This window comes from Prionailurus bengalensis, chromosome B4 (assembly GCF_016509475.1).
Source record: "Prionailurus bengalensis isolate Pbe53 chromosome B4, Fcat_Pben_1.1_paternal_pri, whole genome shotgun sequence".
Taxonomy (NCBI): Eukaryota; Metazoa; Chordata; class Mammalia; order Carnivora; family Felidae; genus Prionailurus; species Prionailurus bengalensis.
The window spans coordinates 30,228,359-30,252,115 of NC_057358.1; the positions used below are offsets into that span (position 1 = coordinate 30,228,359).

The 23,757-nt window shown below is 39.4% G+C and overlaps 1 protein-coding gene across 6 annotated transcripts in view; it reads right to left on the reverse strand.

The window, feature by feature from the left end:
• The window catches only part of NRP1 (neuropilin 1), a 138,629-nt gene that overhangs the window by 79,285 nt on the left and 35,587 nt on the right, over positions 1–23,757 (reverse strand). For all 6 annotated transcript variants that reach the window (XM_043563164.1, XM_043563163.1, XM_043563162.1 and 3 more), the window contains one exon: positions 2,357–2,538. In XM_043563164.1, the coding sequence (XP_043419099.1) occupies positions 2,357–2,538 (182 nt within the window). The remainder of the gene's footprint in view (positions 1–2,356; positions 2,539–23,757) is intronic.

Sequence of the window (23,757 nt, forward strand, 5' to 3'; positions counted from 1 at the left end):
CCATGGAGGTTAATATAAACTGATAGAGAGCGAGGGCTCTGAAAGCTAATGGCACCAGCTTCATCCATAAGCATTGTTTACTGAACACATCTTTGGTGACAGGCACTGGCTACATGTTTCTCATGTTTTCATCTCAACTTATCTTCTCAATAAACCTGTGTTGGATACTATTATCCATTTACCAGATGAGGAATCCAAGTCTCTGAACATTCAGATTGATAGAGGCAGAATTAAACTTCACATTCAGATCTGCTGGACATTACCCAGTGCACTATCCGAGGCAGGAAACCAGGTGTGGATCTGTGGGATTTGAAGCTGGAGAAGGTTGGGAGTACTTGATGTCAAGCCTTGAGCTTGACCCAATGGGACATTGAGGTTTAACCCAATAGGTGATGGACACCTGCCATAGGCATTTGGAGGACAGTGGCTTGATGACTGTTTGAGAAGCTGTATGTAGCATGAGAAAACATCGGGAGAACCCAAATTGGGCCTATTCAGTTAATGTAGTGAATGCAGAAAGGCAGCGTGACTCTTGGAGGCTTTTGGATGTAAATTCAAAAGAACTAGAAGCCATATTGGATGTAGAGAGGCAAGAAGAGAAAGAAAAAGTTAAGTCTTCAAGTTTCAAAGGTGGTGTTGGAGATCAGGATAAGGAAATTACAGTACCTCTGAGGAAATGGAAGTATAAGGGGCTGAGTTCATTAGGAAGGAATATGAAGAATTCTCAATGACTTAGTTATAGATCTCTCTCTCTCTCTCTCTCTCTCTCCTCTTTCAACTATCTTCAGATCTTCGAGAAACACTGAAAATGAAAGGCTACTCCTAAATTCCTTTCTGACACCTTATTTTCTTTGATAGTGCCATATGCCGGTAAGTGAGCAAATGTAGATATGTGTGTGTGTGTGTGTCCATATACATACATGTACAATATGATTTCTACAACAGGTCAAACAGCTTTCAACACAAGAAAATATGTATATATGTAATCAGCTGTACATACTGAAGTCATATGTATACTATTATTTATTCAAATGTTTGCAGAATTGTTTCTATCTATCCATACTTGTATGGGGCAATGGCAGATTTCTTTGAAATTTTAAGAAGTTGTACCAATGTTCCTAGAAACTCCTAATGACTCCTATGTGTTATTCTCAGTTGCCACTGAGACTCTGTAATTGATGTAACTAGATTTTTTTCTATTAAAAAAAGCTCCTATTCTACGACAGTACACTCAAATCTTAAGCTTCTGTCCCTGGATTGGAACTCCCACCCACCACATTACTGCCAACCTAAAACGGAAGGTTAAATTTAACACATTAAAGGAATCTACCAGCTGTTGTGAAAAACAGTGACATCTGGATAAAGATACATTGTTTATCAATTGACTGATATGTGCATTCAATTCTTCAAGGCTGGGAGACTAGGAATTGTCAGATTCTATCCATCTCAATATATACCATTTGAACAGAAGATTACTACTAAGTGATTATATTGTAGAGGGAGAAAGATCTTTATTTCCTAAGGGGAATGGCATTTAAAGCTTTACTGTTTTGTTTCCTCCAAGAGGTTCTTTCTCCAACTATTCCTCTTCTTAACAGACATTAATAGAAAGACTCTTCTTCCTTCAGCAGCTTTAGAAACTCTAAGACCAGCAGACTGCTTTCCCTTTCCTGGGAAATACTAGTTTTGAGTTTTGTAATGAAATAAAGGGAACAGGATGTATGTACATGGCTTTAAGATAAAGGAGACTCACACATTTTGAATGAAAGAAATAAAACTTCAAGAGAAGATCACACTTATTTTTGAAGAAAGATAAGAATAAATGCTCTTAGAGAGTTTTACAGAATATATACCCTATAAACACTGGTCAGCACATTAAAATGATGCAATTTTGAGTCCTGAAATACTTTACAAATATTTTTTAAAGTTTATTTATTTATTAGAGAGAGAGAGAGAGAGAGAGAGAGCGCACGCGTGCGTGCACAAGTTGGGGAGGGGCAGAGAAGGAGAGACAGAATCTGAAGCAGGCTCCACGCCATCAGCGCAGAGCCTGATGTGCGGCTGAAACTCATGAACTGTGAGATCATGACCTGAGCCGAAACCAAGAGTCGGACCCTCAACCGACTGAGTCACCCAGGTGACCCACTTAAAAAAATCTTTAAACACGACTTCTTCCATACATTGGGTAATTTTCCTTTGTTTAAAGTATTTTCCAACAGTTTTGTAATGGGAATATGCAATTTTTTACAAGAAGATCAAAGCATTATGCCTTTGTCTTCTTTTCCCTTTGTCATTCATGGAATCAAACAATGGTAATGAACGTTTAGCCACACTTGTTCTGCAGGAAGTCACTCACCTCTCTTGAAAATTTCATAACGTATGGAAAATCCAGCACCATGTGTCTCATAGTCAGAGACAAATTTAATAAAAAGAAATGGCCCTGAAGACACTACAGGGGAAGGAGCAATCTTCCCACAGAACTTTCCCCATAAGCGTCCATTTTCATTGTCTCCATCGATGACCTCCACGTAGTCATACCTAACATAAATACAGGAGACAACAGGTTAGTGAGAAATGCCCTTTTAATTTCAGTGATTTAGAAGGCAGCATTATCCAGCATAGTCTGTTAGGAAAACAGTGCTATCTGTATTCACCACTGTATTACATGGAGGGATAAAAATCTAGCAAAATGAAATAATCAAAATGGACTACATCATGTCTGTATACATCATCTGGCAACACAGAACTATTAAGAATAATGGTGTCCATTATACTTGCAGACAATGTCAGTTAAAGTAACCAATTAACAAGAAAAAGAAAAATCTCACGAGCACAATTCTCTATTATTAAATTGTGTTCCTTTGTCTGTGGTGGTGGGGTGTCAATACATAATGCTATGCATTCTTTTCAAACTGTGAAGTTCTTTTATGAATCCAAAATGTCTCCTTGGCTGGAGCTCTCCATGAAAAATACTTTGATTTCTGTGAGCGACCCTCTAAACATATGGCCACAGAATAATAAACAGATTCTTTACTATTTAATTCAATTCTACCAAACTCCAGACTTCTTAGGAAAAACTCTCTCAGTATCCACAGTGGTTAAAACACAGATCATCTTCTCCAAAGCTATACTTGAATTGCAGAACATAATCTCTCCAAAGAAAAAGGTTTATTTAAAAATGGAAAATTACTGTGTTTATACCCACCAGCCTGAATCTTTAAAGGAATATTGTTGCTTGAAAAGGAAATGTGACACACTCCAAGTCACCAAAGTGATGTGATTTAAAAAAAAAAAATGGGCTTAATAATAATACACTAAGGAGACAAATGGTAAAGGAAATCACAATAAAATATTATTTTAAATATTGTACTGAGATAACACATATGCTTCTTTACCTCCAAGAGGTGGGGAGCCGTCTCCAACAAACTAGCATTCCCCCTCAAAAATAGGAAGAGTTTTGTTTGTTTGGTGTTATACTCTTAGTGCCTTTCCCTTTCCTCTCTTGTTATTTACCAAGTCACCTAGGATCCAGATAATCTGAGCTGTCTTCCATTTTTCTTCTAGAACTGACATGAAAACATTACAGTCCATTCATTTCAAACCTTTATTTTATTTCTGCGTTTGACTTCGTTCAAAAGTCCTGGGATATATTAATTTCAGGAATGGCTAGAATATGGCAGTAATATAAACTGTATCTGGCAATTTAAAAGAGATCAAAGTGGGGGAAATCTTCGTGATGACCAATGTCATCTTTAACAATCTCTTTTCAAACTGTCCAGGACACATTACTTATGTTTACATAAAGTCTCACGAGGGAACTGCAAAGATGATATCACTAGTTAGAGAGGACAGCTTAAGGCTCTCTAAATTAAAAATGACATTACCTCATCAGTTAAAATTGTGTGCCAGCTTTGTGTATATCAAGAAGAAAATAAAGCTGACATTGATGGAACTAAGCATTAACATATGTGAATTATTGTATTAACTGCATTTCCTTTGCTGCATCTGATGTTTCCAGTAGTAATCATTGGCTGGCCCCTCTGCAAAACTATGGACATGCACAGAAGAATTGTTCATTTCTCAATACCTTGGGAGATGCTTTGCATGTTAAAAGAAGATGAAGCAGGAGGGGAAGAAGAAAAAGCGGAGGAGGAGGAGGAGGAGGAGGAAGAGGAGGAAGAAAGCATTATGCTCAAAATCCTTACTGGCCTTTTACACTTAACTGGGGGCAGCTGGAAAGGACACCATCTCTGTATTCATTAAGCCTCCACATTGGCATTTATGTAGTAATTCCTTTTATCTCTACTGCTTCATTGACTAGACAGGTCTGCATGTTTTGCCCCACGTTTGCTTATAATTTAACTGTGGTTTGAACTGTTGGCTATGTTTGGCCTGGTGATGGTGCAATATAGGCTTTTTACTTGAATCTTGACATGGTCTGAATACTAAGTGGCCAAATCTTAGTGCATTTTGCTTTCCAGGCACAAATAAGGGAGGTAGGTCAGGCTTTCCTAAGAACTGGGGGCACTTCTGTGAGGAGCCTTTCCTCCCAGGTAGGAGATAGCTCAGCTAAGATAGTGCCAGTGAGTTGCAACAGAGAAAGAAGCTAGTATTTTAATTCACATATCTTCTAATAGTAAATACCAGGCTCTCCTCTTGGCAACAGTAAAAGCTATTTTTAACAGGAGGAGAGGGATTAGAATCTCTTCCCAGCAAGAGATAAGTCATTGCATCGTTAAGTGCCAATTTTAGGAAATTGAATTATTCGGGGATACAATAGTTACATTTATAAACTGGAAGGCTGCTATCATTTTAGCACTTCCCTTCAAAGCACCATCCAACAGGGCCCCAAAGAGTGTCACAAATAGCAGTTCATGTAAATATTCAGGAGGGTTTATGTGCACAAGTTGCAAAGGGTAGTACTGCCAAGGAAGTTAAGAAAGCAGCTTGCATCTCCCTCTGGAGTTGATACCAGTTCCACTCCATAAGTTTCTTGCTGGCAAACGTGGTGCCAGGAATGCAGCAGGCATGCCAGCAATCCCTCCCTAGAGACTAAATGTGTCACCACAGCAACGCACCCAGCCTGCATTGGCCTGAGGCCCGAGATACTGAGTTTGCAAATTTCGCTCCCCCAGGCTGCTGCACATTGCTCTGTTAGTGCTCCAGTGTGACAAACTCCGCACTTCTTGGAATGTCAAGATCCCTGGTCATGACGGCAGGGACCTACACAGGTGGAAGCCTGGCCACTTGCTTGACTCTCGTGCTGAACCCACACGTCGGAGAAGAGCCTGAGGAGAGCTGGGAACTGTGTCTCAGGAACTGGGCCCATGCATAGAAGCTAGAGGAGGGGTCAGCAAGCTGACATGCCCATCCGTTTGGAGCCCTGCTCCAGAACATGAATGCTCCAGGCAGGGAAGCTGCCTCTGAGTCCAAAGCGCACTGTCTTTCTGTGCAGGGGCCTGGAGGGTCCCAGCCAGGGAAACCCTTCCTCAAACCTCATCCTGTCCACTTATCACAGGAATGTAAACGTCATGTGGATTTTTTAAATATTTAGAGGACAACCAAGCTCTCCCCCTTTAGGCATCCTGCCACTTTTTTTCTTAACTCTCCTACCTTAATGCTTTCCCTTAAGGAGCCTGCATTTACTGGGAACTAACTCTTTTACAACTTAAAGACACTTTACCATGGTTCCTGGTTTAGGGTGTGGTACTATGGTGGCGCTTCTCAAGAGTGTCCCGGGCTTGGGAGAGCAAGCTCTTTTTTTTTTTTTTTAAATGTTTATTTAGTTTTGAGAGAGCACAAGCAGGGGAGAGGCAGAGGGAGGGAGACAGAGGATCTAAAGTGGGCTCTGCACTGACAGCAATGAGCCCGATGTGGGACTCCAACTCACGAACCCAGATCATGACTTGAGCTGAAGTCAGATGCTCCACTGACTGAGCCCCCCAGGCGCCCCAGGAGCACAAATTCCTTAAGCTAAAGGGTGTTTTGCCCACACACTCCCCCTTCCCTCACCCTACCTGGGTATACGTGTGTGGTGAAACATTCTGAGTCCTAATACTAATCATGAGTTAGGTTTCCCATAAGAATGATGAAAGAATAAAGATTTCCTTCTAAGAATTCTTGAAAGGATTACCCAGAGATTATTTTTTTTTTTCTTTTGGGAAGTTTGAATTACGGCTTTAGGAAAACCGCCAAGTAGGGGGAGAAGGGATGGGAAATGAGAAATGTACTCAGTCACTAAAGAGTGGTTTCAGAGGCTTTATAGGTACGCAGTGCTGAAGAGACGAATAGCACACTTTACTCAAGTCGGGTTTTCTCTGGTGAGTACAAATGACCCCTGACTCTCCATGGTGGAGCCCGTTAATGGGAAGAAAGCTAATCCTCTTCGGGGTGTTGTCTGTACGGGGGAGCTACTGTACCAGCCCCTCACAGCTTCTGGACATTCTCCTATGATTAGGAAGGGGGGTTATAGGTGGTGGCGTCTTTTTAATCTCCTTCCAAGAGGATCTGCCCCCACGTGCATGTGTACATTAATAATGGAGAAACCTGATACCTGACATCATAAACCAGAGTGAGAAATGATGTTGGCTAACATAATTTTCACCTGCAAAAATGTGTTTCTTTGGATCTTTGGTTTATTTTGCACAAGGCATTAATAGCTATTCCTACTGAACAACCTGTAAACGATTACTACACTGCTGTCCAAGAATTACCTTACATATTCCCCAGCAGAGAATGAGCTTTACTCTCAGAGCATTAGAGAAGGATTTGGAAATAAAAATATACAATGATGGGGCTATAAGAGGCCAATTAGTCTGTATCTGTATCTGTGTTTCTGAGTGATTTTACATGATATTCACCCCCAAGTTCTGGCTTGCTTGCAATGTTCTAATCAAGATATATGAAGAGGCTTATAAGGTTCATAGCTTCTTATTGAGTAAAAACAATTTTTAGAAATCCATTCAAAGGAAATAATCTGGAATCATGTCAAATATTTATGCAAAAATATTTCCTGAAGTTTTATTTAAAATAATGGGGGAAAATGGAAATAAGGCAGACAGGAAGGAAACAAGAAGGAATTTATATACATTCATATCATGGAATATTATTCAGCCACTAAAAGCATATTCAACAAAAGATTTTTTTATAACATAGGAAAAATGTTAATGATATCATAAGTGAAAAGTAAGAGCATAAAACCCTACATACAGTATATTCTCAATTCTTAATCATATGAAGAAAAAGAAATGGAAGGGAGTATGTAGAGCCATTAATAAGTGATTGTCTCCAGGTAGTGAGATTATGTTCCTCAGTCATTTCTGTATTTTTCAAAATTTTTACAATGGATAAGTGTTCTTTGTAATCAAATAAAAGTTATTTTGAAAAGCATTAACTCTCTGTATATAAAGTAGCAAATCAATATCCTGTTGCCTAGCTAATAATTTTTTATTTCTTGGTCAGAAAACACTATTTTTTATGAGGTTTTATTTGGAAATAAATCAAAGGCTTCATCTTTTTTAAAAATAACTGGATCAATGAAAGTCTGTGTGTTTTTTTTTTTTTTTAAGTATTAGAAAGCTAAAATGAATCAGATGTGATCTGATAGCGTCTGATACTGGCAATAATACTTGCCATTTGTGTAGTAATTTCCACATTACAAAGTGCTGTCAGATGTACTATCTAACATAGTCTTTCCCATGATCCCAGGAAGGCACTGATCAGGTGGTACCAACCCAGAGGGAGCACAGAGCTGGGGAAGCACTGGGTGGGAGACACAGATGAAGAAATTTGCATCCTTTCGACATTGCCTACTTTTGCGCAAATTTGATTCCTATTTTTGTTGTTGTTACTCTTTCTCATACATATATTTTGAGAGGTGGAGGATGGGTATGACCTTATTATTTTAGAATTACTTATTAACAACTCATAATTCATTTTCAACTGGTCATTGTTGCTAGAAAACCATCATATCGACTAATATTTCATTGATTTTTTTCTTAACAGTGTGCTAGAGCTATATACACAGACATATCAGTGTGTATGGAGGTTTATGTGCATGTGTGCATGTGTGAGACAGACATACACAGAGATAAGAGAGAGCCATTGGCCTCCAGGGAGTCACGTGGGTTGAAAGTTTCAGTGGAATTGGTGGTGGTCATTTAATGGGCCTCTTCCAGAGCTATTCTAGTCCTGGTCCTGGTCCTCCTGCTTGGGCTGGATGTTCAGGAACCACAAGACTAGAACCCAAGCCCTGCCTGGGCAGTAGGGAAATAGAGATGAAACAGAGGAGGGTGCTAGAGTGTTATCGAATAGCAGCTCAAATTTTGGTTTCTCCCCACTGCTGGCACTGGGGTCTGAACACAGATTACTCCAGTAAGGATGGGGCAGGCACAGAGACTGGATTATGCAGGCCTATCCACACTCCCCAGGATGGATAAGTGGGAAAGGCAGGCCCCTCTGACTGCCACCAGAGCTGGAGTCCGCCTGGGCCACTCCCCCAGGAAGGAGGTAGTAACACACCAAACTCAGGACAAAGAGAGGGCCTGAGCCTTGGGCATGGCCAGAGAGCCCTTGACATTTTCAGAGGGACAGAGAAACTGGGCTGTGCTGGCTGATTCTATGAAGTGCCAATTTCTAAGAAAGCCATTCTGAATCTGGCAAAAATTTTAAATTTATACTATAGACAGAAAATTGTTTTGTTTAATATTTTGTCATATTCCCCTTTAATGTTTGTTTCTAAGTTAATAAAGTAATTTCCCTTATTAAAATAATACTAAATATCTTTTCCTAATGATACATGTTTTTTCACATATAATATATATATATATATATTTTTTTTCTTCCTGTATGCACTCTGTGTATTATAAGTAGGATTGTAGGACATGAGTCTTTAAGCTAAACCTCATTTTAACTTGTGCTGACACTTTCTAAAAGTCAGTCTCCCTTATTTCTATTCTGGCAATCCTTCTGATATGCCCCAAGTCTAGCTATCCTTTTGATACACCCCTAACTTCTAGTCCATAGCCTGACTATAGCTATACTTATGATGTGGTTACGAATAGTTGCACTAAGCGATATGCTCTTGACAGTGTCCGGGCATGGGGGAGCATTATTTCAGTTGTGGAGCTACCCAACATAGTGGTGACCCCATTCACTTATAAGGAGAGTGGCATTTTGTCAACATTGCCATTTCTCTACCCTGGAGTTCCTCAGTACAGAGCTCAAGGTCCAGAGGGCAGGGATGACAACCCTGGCTGGCTGGCTGCGCCCATGCCACAGAGCTGGGAAGTAGGTGGTGCTAAAGAGAACAGGTAGCTTTGCTTAGTGGCTGCTGGATGTACCCCAGCCAAACCATGCCTCCTGTAACTGACTTTACAGATTGTGAATGGGAGGCCAACCCCCTACCTCTCTTAGAACAAAAACTGTTGCAAACGCTTTTGTCTTGTCATTGTCCTTCTCAAAGGCTTGCAAGATGTTAATCTTGCACTTGTCCACAGGCTTCCAGATAATTCTCCTGCAGGAAATCCCAACACAATACAGTCTCCCTAGCATCTTTTCCAGAAGGTGGTTCTGCTGATTCAGTATAGTAAGGGTTTCTTTATGTAGGTAGTCAGATAACTTGTTCTCAATAATCAGAGTATAGTAAAACTCATAAAGCTAATCTCACACATTAAAATTTTCATCTTTAAGCTTTTGTGATGCCTCAGGGTCATTATAATGAATATCCATAATTTTATTGCAGCTATTGAAAACTGATGATTAATAGACTAGATAGTAACATAATAATATGTATGAGAGTTAACAGTCCCAGGAAATGAGGCATTACAAAAGTAAAGAAAGAAAGTGTTAAAGAAAAAAGTTTTACTGGAGTAAAATTAAGAGATATTAAATGGTTCTCCCTGGAGCCATGCAAAGGGATGGCAGCTGATTACGAGGGATGCTGTGGCTGGTCAGGACTAGCATAGGAGAAAACATGAGATAATAAATGTCCAGCAGGTTATAGACAGATCCCTGCTGCTGCATAACAAATCACCGTGAAGAGAGGGGCCGAAGACAACACATATTTATTAGGTCACATAGTTCAGCAGTCTGGCATGGCGTGGCTGGGGCTCTCTGCTCGGGGCAACCTAAGACCAAAATCAAGGTGTCAGCAGGGTTGCATTCTCAACTTGAGCTTGGTGTCCTTGTCAAAGCCCACACCACCAGGGCAGAATTCAGTTTCTTGTAGCTGCCGGACTGCAATCCCCACTCTCTTGCTGGCTGTCAGCTGGGGGCTGCTCTCAGATCCTACAGACCACCTGCACCTGTCATCATGTGGCCCTCTCCAGCTTCAAAGCCAACAGCAGAAAATCTGCCTTACTCATGCCTCATGGTCTTCAGGAAAAGCTCAGTCGCTTCTAAGGGCTCATTTGATTAGGTCAGGCCTATTCAGGATCATCTCCCTTTCTTGAGGTCTGCTGGTTTAGCCACTTAATTAAACCAGCAAAATCCCTTTGTAGAAGCACCTGGATTAATGGCTGATTGACTAACTGGGAGAAGGTGTGTGCATCCCAGGGGCCAAAGATCCTGGGGGCCCTTCTTAGAATTCTGCCTACCACACAGACCAAGCTCTGGTAGGACATACGGGGCTTGGAAGCTACAGTAGAAACCAAAGCCAACAGGGATCATCCACTTGCATCACCTGGTAGAGCAGAGATTAGTAGATACACGGTAAGACTAAGGATGGGATTAGGAAATTGGAGCAATCATGGAAGCAATTTTAATGTTCTCATGTCATGTTGGCTGCTGGTTTGGGATCCCTGAGCCCGCAGGCATTGCTTGCAGGGAAAAGGAAAGCAGGGTTCTGGAGTGAGCCAGACTCTCCTGTTTGAAGCAAAAACAGAACTTCCAAGATTGCCCAACACATATGTCTGGAGACAGAAAAGTGATAATAGCTTAATTTAAAAATAAATACATAAAAGAATTCAAGACATGTGGTATAAAATAATGGTCAAAATACATAATTTTAATAGAAAATGTTTGGAGTTAAAATTTCTCATTTCTGAGGAATCTCACTTCGTAATTAAGATTTATTGGAATGGAAGATAAAAAAGAGTCCTTCACATGGGAAAATATTTCTATGATTTAACTCAGATTATGAAATTCAATGATGCATTTTAAATGGAAGAGAAGGAACACCTCCCTTAAAACAACTATCTTCCAGAAGTGATGGAGTCTTTCAGTGTCAAACTTGCAAAGTTCAGTATTTATAGAAAAATTCACATGCCTTTAATTACAATAAACTCAGTTCCCAAGTAAAACTGTGCCATCTGGAAGATATTAACATCATTTACAACTTGTTCGCCTCCCTATTTCATAGAAAATTTTTACTTCTTGCCAACTTTCCACTGTTCTCAGGGAAAAAAAAAAAGGAATTACTTGTATGGATTGTCTCAAGATGGGTTTATATAGCAAGTCAAGCCATCAGGAAGTGACAGAGGGGTTTTTTTGGACACATTTACTTCCTTCTTATTTTAAATCCTTGTATCCTGGGGCGCCTGGGTGGCGCAGTCGGTTAAGCGTCCGACTTCAGCCAGGTCACGATCTCGCGGTCTGCGAGTTCGAGCCCCGCGTCAGGCTCTGGGCTGATGGCTCAGAGCCTGGAGCCTGTTTCTGATTCTGTGTCTCCCTCTCTCTCTGCCCCTCCCCCGTTCATGCTCTGTCTCTCTCTGTCCCAAAAATAAATAAACGTTGAAAAAAAAAAAATTTAAAATCCTTGTATCTTTAAGGTTTTTTTTTTTTTCTAAAAAGATATTCTCTTCTCTCTGCTCCTCTCCTCTTGGCCCTCCAACGGGAATAATTTTGAGTTTTTTAAGTTAACTGAGCTTCTTATAACGTGGCCCAGTGGAGAGATCTGGGGCAGGAAGAACAGGGTTCTGGTCTGGGCTCTGAACTTCAGGAACCACTCAGGCACCTTTGGTCTGTCAAGATGTGTCACTATATTTGACCTCCCACAAAGTGTCACAGGGGTCAGTGAGGCAAGAAAGTGCCACCTGCCTGACCTTCAGGCAGTCAATTTAGCCAAATTGGGACAACTGTGATCCAAGTCCTTACACTGTGCCACTGACTAGCTGAGTGCCTTGGGCAGGTATTAACCAAACTCTGTGAGCCTCTGTTGCTCACCTGTACAATGGACAACTCACATAAGGATTAACCTACAGGACGATAGGGAGGGTTAAATTAGGTAATGAATGTAATGACCTTTGCCAGGCTTGATGTCCCTTCCCAAGTGAGGTTGGAATGAATAAGAAGGAAAGAGATGAATGTATCAAAAAGTAAATGGGGGCTTTATTTTCCAAAAGGTATGCCACCAAGCTCAAAACAGACTGTGTAGTTCAGGTAGTGCAGGAAATCTAACTACGGTTATCTCCCAGGGGGATCCATCAGTCACATGACTAAGTCTCAGAATATGGCCATAATAACCTGTTATTCTGAAAAATACGAGTTGCGATGGCAGTAGGTCTCGCCCCAGTACTACCACCAAAAGTCAATCAATGAAAACCATTGTCAATAATGGAATTAAAGAAATCAATTTATAGATAACCACAATATGTTTTTTTTAAATCACTAAGTCTGTTAAGTGTTTCCACTGATGTACCCAACTGATTTAATGATGTGCAGTTGGATTAGTACTCTTAGCATGCAGTGCTGAATTTTCTCCAAAAGCCCCCATAATTGGTACAATGGAAGCACCCCAGGTACAACTTCCAGTTATAGAAAGGCAGTGACTCTGGCTTATAGTGTCACAAAATCATGATCCTCAAGTTTCCTTTTTCATTGTTTGGAAAAAGAAATAAAGCAATAATTCTGTTTTAGACTATAGGACCTGAGGTGCTAATTTCAAGAATTTTAAAAATATCCTCCTGATTAATTAGTAATTATTCAGTGGGGATCTAGGTAGTTTGCAAATCAGAGCTGCAGGAACTAAAGTTGGCAAATACTCATTTTTTTAAGTTTTTTTTTTTTTCTTTGCAGGTTAATTACAGTAGAACACTATGGTGTCAGGTAGGTGAGATTACTCATTCTGGAATGGGGAAGTCCCTTACCCTGAAATGGTTACCCATATTTTCTGAAAAAAAAAGTGGAAAGAAAAAAAAATGCCAAAGAAAAATGTGGTCTAGTGACACAGATTAGTTTTCCTTTTAGTGACACGACCAGTGAAAGCAACATTGAGTTGAATTTTAGTATGGACAGGGAGCACTGACCCTAGTTGGAACTCTACAATTCTGTTCAGTAGGTCCTAGAGTTTACCTAAGATACAAACCACTAAGCTAGCCATAACCAAGAAATATGAATCTTTTAGGTATAGGCCTAATGCATTTATTTTAAAAAAATATATTTTAATGTTTGTTTTTGAGAGAGAAAGACAGCACAAGCAGGGCAGGGGCAGAGAGAGAGAGAGAGGGACAGAGGATCCAGAGTGGACTCTGTGCTGACAGCAGAGAGCCTGAGATGGGGTTCGAACCCATGAACTGTGAGGTCATGACCTGAGTCAAAATTGGACGCCCAACCGACTGAGCCACCCAGGCACCGTGGGCCTAATGCATTTATAATACTAGAATGAAATACACTTGAGAAAAATAGATCATGGTCAAAGGGAGATTTGCCTTTTCTTTAACCCCTAATGTTTACTGAAAGCAGTGTACTGTTGAATTGCTGTAGGCCATCTTTAGAGTTCGGTGCATCCATGCTTACAGTATTTGTTCTTTTCTGTTTTTTGGTTTTCATTATTTAAGATTCTATTAACTTGAAAAACAGGTGTATCAGCTGCACATGACTGGGTCACTAGTAGTTTTACTAACCTAGCATATATTCTGAACCCCCAAGTCAATTAGTAATACAGAGAATAATTTATGTAATGAGAAATATATCTATGGACATAAAATACTTCAAATGTCAACTAGGGTTTCTTCTATATTACAACGTGCAAACCAGTTAAAAAATATATTCAGGGAATCATTGGTTACTGGCCTAAACATTAGTTTATATGATTTTTTCTTATCACTGATTTGCATTACAGACTCAGTAATTAATCAGTATAGAGCAAGACTCGAACCATCTCTGTGTTAGGAGCAAGCTCATGGAGAGAAGAAAGGATTTTAATGATCTAGGTGGCCTCATGATTTATGCAGACCTTAAAGAGTAACTGCGTGTTTAGAAGAAAAGAAAGCAGTGGCCATAAACATTGCCAGTAGCCTAAAAGCAGAAGCACCATCTAAGTTTAACCATATGAACACAGAGGGGGTCAGTTTGCCAAAATGGCTCTGGTGGAAGCATGGATTTGACTCAACCAGGAGATCAGACAACCTCCGTCTTACCATCTAAACTCCTCCCCAACCCCAAGGTGCCTTTAATGGCAAGCTTCACAGAAAGGAAAAGGGAATATGGTCAAGTTTGCTGAAACAAAAGGGAGCATAAAGGGAGCATTTCCAAATACACTCTTCTCTTTATCACAACATAAGCTAGAGAAAGGCATAAAAAATTTCCTCTTGATGATAGTAAAGACTCAGCTGTAAAAACAAAACAGGTAGGCAAAGGAGATAGAAGGTTGTGCTTTATCTTCCCTTACTTTGACTAATTATTCCATAAGGAAAGGTGACTTTTTGCATTAAAAACCAGAATACATGGAACATTGAACATTTCACTATATTTAAACAGCTTACTTTCTTTGAACGCTTTTAACGTAGAGGGCTACAGTTTATTGCACTTTATAAATAAAAGTTTGTTAAGAGAATTGATAGTGTAAAGTCACACGGCGAGATAGCAAGGTAGTTTTTCAGCATTTTAGTTCTTGAATTATTTGGGGGCAAATAAGTGCTCACTTACAAATGTACAATAAAACAGGCCCTTTGAGAATCCTTCAGGGGAAACTTACTTAAAATAGTGCAGGTCTTTGAGATTATCACATTACATTAAAAATATCCCATATTTCAGATATTTCATTAATTGTGATTGTTTTTTTTCTCTAGTAATGGCCAATTACCTATATAATATTATTGTTGTTTTCATCAATTTCCAATCTGTTGTGTTTGCCTTTATTATTATTAATTTTTAATGGAAGCAGAAACAGTGGAGAATTGGTCCTAAAATGTGTTCCCCAGAATACTCATGAAATGTTTCACGGAAAAAATAGTTTTTTTCCCAAATCATCTGGGAATGCTACATGTTGTAATGTTCCTTTTGTGAATATTCACAATTTATGTCAGTATATTAAAGGCTCTGAGAAGTCCCACAGGTCCGAAACCTTGATTTAACTTGGTTTAACCCAACATGTGCCAATCTATTGATTGTAAGTGTCTTTTATTACATAATACCTGTGGAACTGTTGTTCATCAGAAAGTATTTTAAAAGTGTTATTTTGGAAAGTCACTGACTTTGAACTAGCCACAGGTCAAAAATAATAAAAAATTCAGGAAGGGAATCAATTTTGTAAGTGATGACATAAATTTGCAAAGACAGAGATAAATTTGGCAACATAATTCCTTCCTCTTTTCTGCCTTAAATGTTAGGAATTTAATTTTAATCAGTGCTTGGAAAACTGTTTTAGCAACTGTTTCTAGCTAAACAAGTACAATGCTGATCCCTAAGACTGATCCCTATACTTGGTAAAACAGGCTTGACTACGCCTGACAGATGCACTTGGCTAGATTACTCTAGTTTGCATCTCTGAGAGCAGGAATTGGGAATGTCCTGATTTTTACTATGTAGTTCATGTTGTGGTGAGCACCATGAAGAGAACTAGCAAATTTTACAGTGGGAAGAGATCTGAGGGATAGGAGACCAATACTGCATTGTATAGGGGTGCCTGGCGGGCTCAGGTGGTTGAGCATCCGACTCCTGATTTTGGCTCAGGTCATGATTCCAGGGTCATGAGATCAAATCCCTTGTCTGGTTCTGTGCTGAGCATGGAGCTTGCTTAAGATTCTCTCTCTCTCCCTCTGCTCCTCTCCCCGACTCATGCACTCTCTCCCTCTCTCTCTAAAATAAAAAAAATTAAAAAAAATAAATTTTATAGATGAGAAAACTGAAGCCAAAAAACGCTTAAGGGGAGTGGAGCAATATTTCAAATCCAGTTACCAGAAGAACCAGAACATTCTACTGTATTTTGATGAACGACAAACCATTACACCCCATTTGTGAGGAGATGATGAAAGGGTCTTGATGGTCATCAGGGTTTACTTCCAATTTGAGATTCCTACCAAGGGACTGCTCAGCCTTGCTCCAAAACCTATAGGAAGAGGAGATGGACTGAATCCAGACAAGGAGTTCATTCCATCTTTGTCATCCTGATGATTATTGTGTGTTCCTTGTTTTGACTTGGATCTGCTCCCTCAATAAATGATTCTTCAGTATTTAATGTAGCTTCTACCCATTATCCTAAGACCACATTCAATTCCTCCTCCACAGGACAGCTCTTCAGGTATCTGTGGATAAGCATTACAACCCTAAAGTCTCTAACTTTTTTGGTATTATAAGAATAGAAAAAAATTAAAGAACACATATATGAGACTGACACTTTTGAAAACAGGCAAAAGCACAGATATATAAGGAACCACTTCTCAAATTGCTCAAAGGTTTTTGAGACAAGCTTATTTTAGCAAGTATAAGGACAGTGAGCACTATGGAAGGTGCGTATGTATTTCTAACACTGTAATGTTGTGGGCACTTGGAGTAGTATTGGTGCCACAAAAGGCAGGGTGGGTGGCTAGACTTCTATTCTCCTCTCTTCCATACCCCACCATGCCTTCCATCTCCATTCCCATACTCTCCAGCCTCCACATTTCCTATTGATTTGGGGCTAGGCAATCTTGACGCAGGGTCTTGCCATGGGAATGACAAATTGTCTCTGTGGAGCAGGGACCCAGGAAATGGAGAGAGGTTCAGGGCAGAGGAAGGGCTGCTCTAGATCTCCCCATGGATGGAGCCAGAGGGCGAAAGAAATGCCCAGATGACAATTTAATACAAAAATTTTCCACATTCACATTGAGGGTTGGCTTTCTGATGCCAGAGAAAGAATTTATTTTGCTGATTTTTCTTTTACAAACTAGGCACGCCAGCCAAGAACTCCCAATGCTGGACTGAGAATGTTCCTATTTTTGTAACTGTTAAATTTATATGCTGAATTTTCTCTTACTCCCTTCCTCCTCACACGCACTACTATGTAATTTCATGCCAACCGATAGTCCCTTTAACATTTGTGTGTGTGTGTGTGTGTGTGTGTGTGAGTGTAATATAGCAAGGTTGTTGCTATACTGTAGAAATGTCATTGATTCAGGATACTTTTCCTAATGACAGGTTGTAATAATTCTCCTTGCCAGACATAGGCGAAATACCCATTTTCACTAATTAAGCACACACATAGCCTTAATCATTTTTTAAAACTTAAAATAGGCTTTTGTAAGTTTAGAATCAAATGGCTTTTATATCAGTTTTTTACTACTGAATTCCTCCTTAATTATTCACTGATGAACATACACTCCAGAAACACAGGTTAATAGTTCAAATACTATCAAAGCAGAAGGAATGTTGGGTTTAGCAGTCATTAAAAATAATAACTTCAACTTGATGTTTTTCTAATTTTTCTTCTTTAAAATCCAATGTCTTCAAAAATACTTGCCCCTTAATGTGTGACAGACATGTTGAACACAGGCTGTGTAAATGTTTGAACAGTAATAATATTGATCTGTTCAATGGAAATGTTCTGTACAAATGGCAGACCATTAGCAAAAGCTTTGATTTTTACTCCCATTATGCTTTGCAATTAAGGAGGAAAGTATTCTTAGCATATGTGACACATATATGTGTATATATAATTTTGGTGAGAAAAGCAATAATAGCTTATATTTATGCAGCACTCTTTTTCTGCAAAGCTGAGAGAGCTTTTATACTTGGCATTGTTTTACAGGCTTGAAAGGAAAGAGTGAATACATGGTGTATTCACAAGAATACATGTCTTGTGACATGTGAGGGTGTCTTTACTGCAGCTATGTCCACATCATGACCAGAGTAGCTGGTCGATTTTGTTAAACCATTGGTGTCACAGGCAATTCTTTACTGAACTTACTAAAGAATAAGCTGAATTAACTCCTGAATTGCTCACCTAGAGTCGCATAAAAGTGCCTGGAATAGAGTCAAGGGTATGAGTGGCAGTGTAGACAGAGCCGACTCCTCATCCTTGGCTCTTGACCTCACTGTCAGGGACCAAAAAGCAAACCAATAGCATGGATGCTAGACGGAAAGTCCAAGAAATAGAAGTTGTGCCAGTTGAAGATGATGTGAAGATATCTCTCTAGCAAGGTGGTTCCCACTGCCTCTCAGGCACGCTCTGCTCGTTCAGTACTTCAGAGCTGGCTCAAGGTAGAGTGTCAGCCAGGCTCTTCTGGGGCTGCAAACAACATGACGCATCTCTCCCTCTCCCTTGTTCTCCCCTGGACTTTTGGAAAACAGTGTTTAAATGCAGATAGAAGAAATGCTGATAATGGCCTTAAAAAAAGGCTACTAGAGAAATGGCAGGGTAAAAAGGAAATTAGAAACAATGACTTGAAGGCAAATGCATGTCGTCTGAAGACACAAACCCAAAGAGTCTTCCACTGGCTACTCCTGTGGGTCTCTGCTCCCAGCCTTTCTGCCCAGTCACCACCCCTGGGATAGTACTACTCTTCCAAAGACCAGAGCAACTTCCCTGACACCCCTCACCTAAGAATAACTGCACAGAATTGTTCTGGCATCTCTTTTCCTGGAAGTTTCTCTTTTCTTATTTTTGCCAAACCAAATTCCATTCTTTCAAAGCCCAACTCAAGGTTCATCTGTTCTGTGAAGCTTTCCTTATAGTCAGTCATCTGTAGATGTTTCCTCCACTTGAATTTATGGAGCCCTTTGTTAGCCAGTATGGACCAGGTAATTATATTTGCCCAGTGTTGCCCTGGAATTGGTTTTTAGGTGTTGCCATGCCCTAGTTATTTCCCTGATAAGATTTCTGGTAGGTAGAAAATATGTCTCTCTATTTATCTCGGGCTTTTATGAGAATCAGAAACAAAACTGCCTCCCTGGAAAAAAGCTCATGCTTATGGAGAAAATGAATAAACAGGAAAAATCGCAACAAACATCACATAATTCAGGTAGTCCAACTCTTTGGTATTGATATTGTAACAACATTTCAGCTGCATTGTCTAATTTGCTTACTAAAGGTTCTGGAAGAAAACATATTATGCTCTAAGAAATTTTTTTCTACAAATGATATCAATCACTGTGGGGAAAACTCAAGACCCTGGGTGGTTCTACTTTTGTTCCAATTACATTAAACCTTGTTAAAATAGCCATCACGACAACAACACCTCTGCAGAGGAGTATGCCAAATACTTAGGGGCATAGTCTCATCTACCGTTCTGGGATTTGGGTACCTAACTCCTATTAGTGATAATAGGTATTACGTCTATAAATCCCCAGTCGCTCTGTCAATCCTGTTTCCACAGGTGGAATGATGATTCTAATGAGGTCCATGTCTTCAAGATTCTACTTAGGAAAATATACTGTTTAGACCTCAACTTTTCTGTGATCTCTGGTAGTGTTACTGATAAGGGCAGCATTTATGCATTTCAAATTATATGTTGTAATTCATTGTCTTTTAAAGAAATTTGCTCCACATAAAGTCTCAATCCAACTGACATTAGTTGTGTGCTTGAAACACATTCAAATGGTAAAATTTGCCTAATGAAGCTGTTAATTATTTTCTTTCCGTTATGTTCCCTCTCTGCATTATCACTCTCCTCTACTTCCTTCAATTAGGGGACAAGCATCAAAAGGTTTCAGAGACTTTATCACTAATCTGAGTGCACTACACACAATCCATTCTCTTTTCTTTAGTGTGTGAACAAAAGAATTCACCACCATTTGTACCTAAGGTCAGTATCCGTGGAAGCCAACATTTTAGACTATTTTTTTCCATCACTTGAATTCCAAATTCTTATCCTCAAACGCTTTTCACCTGCTTTAAATCCGGAGCCTAAGGAGAATAGCACGGCCTGTTCTAATAATCTTTGTCTGTAATAAGGCTTAGAGATGTAAATTATAGGTTTGTTCTTTTATTTCTCCTTTTCAGTACCTAAGTAGCATTAAATGGAATATAAGTCCAGCAGGCACATTGCAAGTGAGAATGTATATGATGGTTATGTGGGATGTCTGTAATTACATAGATCCATGTAAGCATGAGCATAAATACAAAAGATTACAATCTTATCTAAGGAAGTTTCACTTATAAAACAAAAAGATTCCAAATCTGTGCTGGTTTACACAAAATGTTGTCATTTGGAGTTGATTTTGTGTGCCTCTGTTACCAAGAGGTTTTCTTATCCATAGGAGCCACCGAGGCAGTCGTGGATGACTGACCCCACTTAATCCAAACCACAGGACTGACAAATGATTAATTCCGGTCGTCAGATGATTAGCCCTATTCATGGGGTCACAACCTTGCCTGCCACTAACTTGCACCTAAACTCCTCAGGAAAGGTAAGGAGACTTGAACGAGCCATTTTTTAAGGCCAATTCAGTGCAACTGCAACAGACCCTGTATTCTGTGCACGCCTTCTCCGAGGAGTCCGATTTCCAGTTTTAGTTAAATTAGTTTCATATCAGTCAATACTTGTTTAAAAACATGTCATAAGTCTCTGTGGCTTGTGCATGCTTCAATTACTTCTGATTATTACATCAAGATTCACAAACAAGATACCAGAGTCACTCTTATTTACTGCAAAATGCTATTGAAACAAACTGAAATTCAATTTCAGAACAGATTGCAGTAACCCATCAAAACAGAGCAAGTGGAGAGGAAGTTGGGCCTGGAGGTGTGCTGGGCCATTGTTAAATGCAGGACAGCATCTCACCTAATAATTTAAACATGGTCTTGTGGCCTGACATTTTTAATGCTTTCTTGATCTCTTTCTTCTGGCTCTTGTGTGTTCTTTGCCACTGTGGGGTGCAGTGAGTTGCAGGTTATGGATTAAATATCAAGCCCTCCTCTGCCAATAGCACTTTTAGGAGGGGAAAAATGATTGGGTACTTTTATAAATAGTCACGCCATAGGTGTCCACAGAAAGCAGTGTTTATGCAGGGCTTTTAAAAGCTGCCTGCCTTTTAGACACAAACCAATCCATAAAAATGCCAAGTTCAAATTTTCAGCTATTATCTGGGCAATACATCTCAGGCACCTTGGTAGGCTGATTGGACATTTTTGTCGGCGCACATTAAGATCCCAGCCTTAACTAATGCAATCTGGTTCTAAAAATTAATTTAACTTACACAAATGCCCTGATAGGCAGCCCATGGTTCTCATTTATTTAGCAATTCATTGCATTTGGAATAAACTAGAGGGTTAAGAATTCTACGCTTGAGGCAGCTCTGACTCTGAAGAACAGAAACATACACAGATTTCTCCCATCATTTGTTGCTTCAGGGCAAGAGAAAAGAAAGCCACTGTAATTTGGAGACAAGACTTTTCCAGACAACTACGAACAACAGCAACCATAGCGCGCCACTAAACAGAGCTGTGTTGTGGAGACGTGGAGAGCAGTAAGACATCTGTGGGGTACATAGAGTAGATGCAAATAGAATCTTCAAAAGAGTGTCGGCATGAATTCTAGAGAAAACTGAGGGCTTGCAAACTCACTTATAATAAACATTTAAAACATGGGTCAAAAGTGTTTCCTGGAATTAGAGAGTCAATTAAATGGGGACAAAATTTAGAAGATACGTATATATCTATATACCTTGTCTCTCTCTCTCTGTCTCTGTCTCTGTCTCTCTCCCTCTCTCTCTCTATACACACACACACACACACACACACACACACACACATCTATCTTATAGATATAGTCACATATATGCCATATATAGTCATATATATATCGCCATATATTACATAAAGAGAGAGAGCGAGGGAGGGAGAGAGGTTTTTATATATCTATTTTCAAGTTGAAATGTCCTTGAAAATTGTCTGTTTGAGCTCCTTATTTTTAAATATGGAAACTGAGACAGAGAAGTGGAGTAGCCAAGATCAGAGTGAGTTTTAACATCCTGATACCCTAGCTACTTTCTTACCACAGACTTCCTAAACATGTTTTCACTTGCATGGTTTAAGAACATGAACTTTCTCTACAAATTTACTTTTGCCCTGATTTTTCTTGAATAACAGGATTCTACAATTGTTGGCTCCTTTGTTTCTCTAGCATATATGTGAATAGCAAGCAAAGTGATTTTTAAAATCCCCACTTGAAAAAAATAAATGTTTTCAAGCATTCTGATGGGCTCAGTTAATGATTAGCTACAAATATGGGAGGAGAGGAAATTAAGTTTTCTATGCATGTACCATTGTGCTGACTTTGACCCTGAACCTTAATGGGCAGAGAAAGGCATCTGAGTATTTTCATGGGAATCAACAATGAAGGGCTTGAGTTCATTTGTACAACCTAATCCAGTTCAGGCAGATGAGCAGATTTGTGTCTGTCCTACGTTTAAAACCCATTGAAGAAAGAAATTCCACAGCTTCCCTAGTAACTTATTTCTGCATTCTGTAACCTCTACTTTGAAGAAAATTTTTGAAGACAGTTCCAACCTGTTTCGTTTCAGTTTCAGAACATTTCTTCTTTTTTCCAATTTATTTAAATGTACGCATGCACATATACTTAAATAACAATCTATTTTTATTCCAGAATACTTAGATTCTCTATTTCTTTTGAGATGAGATAAGAGACATTTATGAAATATAGACTTTAATATAGTAATCTGGGAAGGAACTTTTCCAGGCTTTTCCTTCCCTGGAATGTTTTTGGCCCAGCCAATTTTGATTCTAACATCTTTAGTAGATACCTTGGCTTCCAGTGTGGAAGAAAACAGAAAGAGCGTTCCATCCTTAGAATTTTACAACCTGTTTGGACTATTACATCTTTATAACGGTGATGGTGTACTTAATCACACACAATTTGTTTCATCGTACTAGAAACAAAGAAAGCTATCAAGAACAAGAATTACAGAAGGGAATTTGGCAGGCATCTTCTCTGACCCCTAAATGTAACAGATAAGGAAACAGAGCCCCTAGTAAGTGATGTGACTGCTACAGGTCATACGACCAGGAGACTGCAGCAGAGTCAGTAGTGGACTCTGGATTCTCTCTCCCCATTCCAGCGCTTCTATTAAAACACACTCACTCAGCATTCAGCAAGAGGGAGAAGACAGAAAACATATTTGTTATCTTTGAAGGAGGAATGCTTGGCATCTGCCAACAGCGCACACACACACACACACACACACACACGCACACGCTTAAAAGCCACAAACATCCCTTAAAACATAGCTGATATGTTTATAATAATAAACATATAATAGGTATGTGGCATTATCACCATACTGAGGATTTATCAATTTTTGCATTACCATGTGAATGAATGAATTTCACTCCCCCATACCCAATGTGTAGTCCTCCATCACAGTTGTAGTGTGGATAATGTTCCTTCTTCAGACAACTCAAAGAGGTCACTAATACCAGCTAAATATATTCTTTACTTCATGTTACCTTGAACAATAACATGTGTGAGCAAATTCAACAAAGTAGAACTTTATATAAAATCAGAGTGGGGTTTGCAACCTCAAGTTAAAATTGATGTTATTTCTTGCAATGTAAGGTGTTGATCACTTACTGATTTTTATGTATATGTGACGTTTTATGTA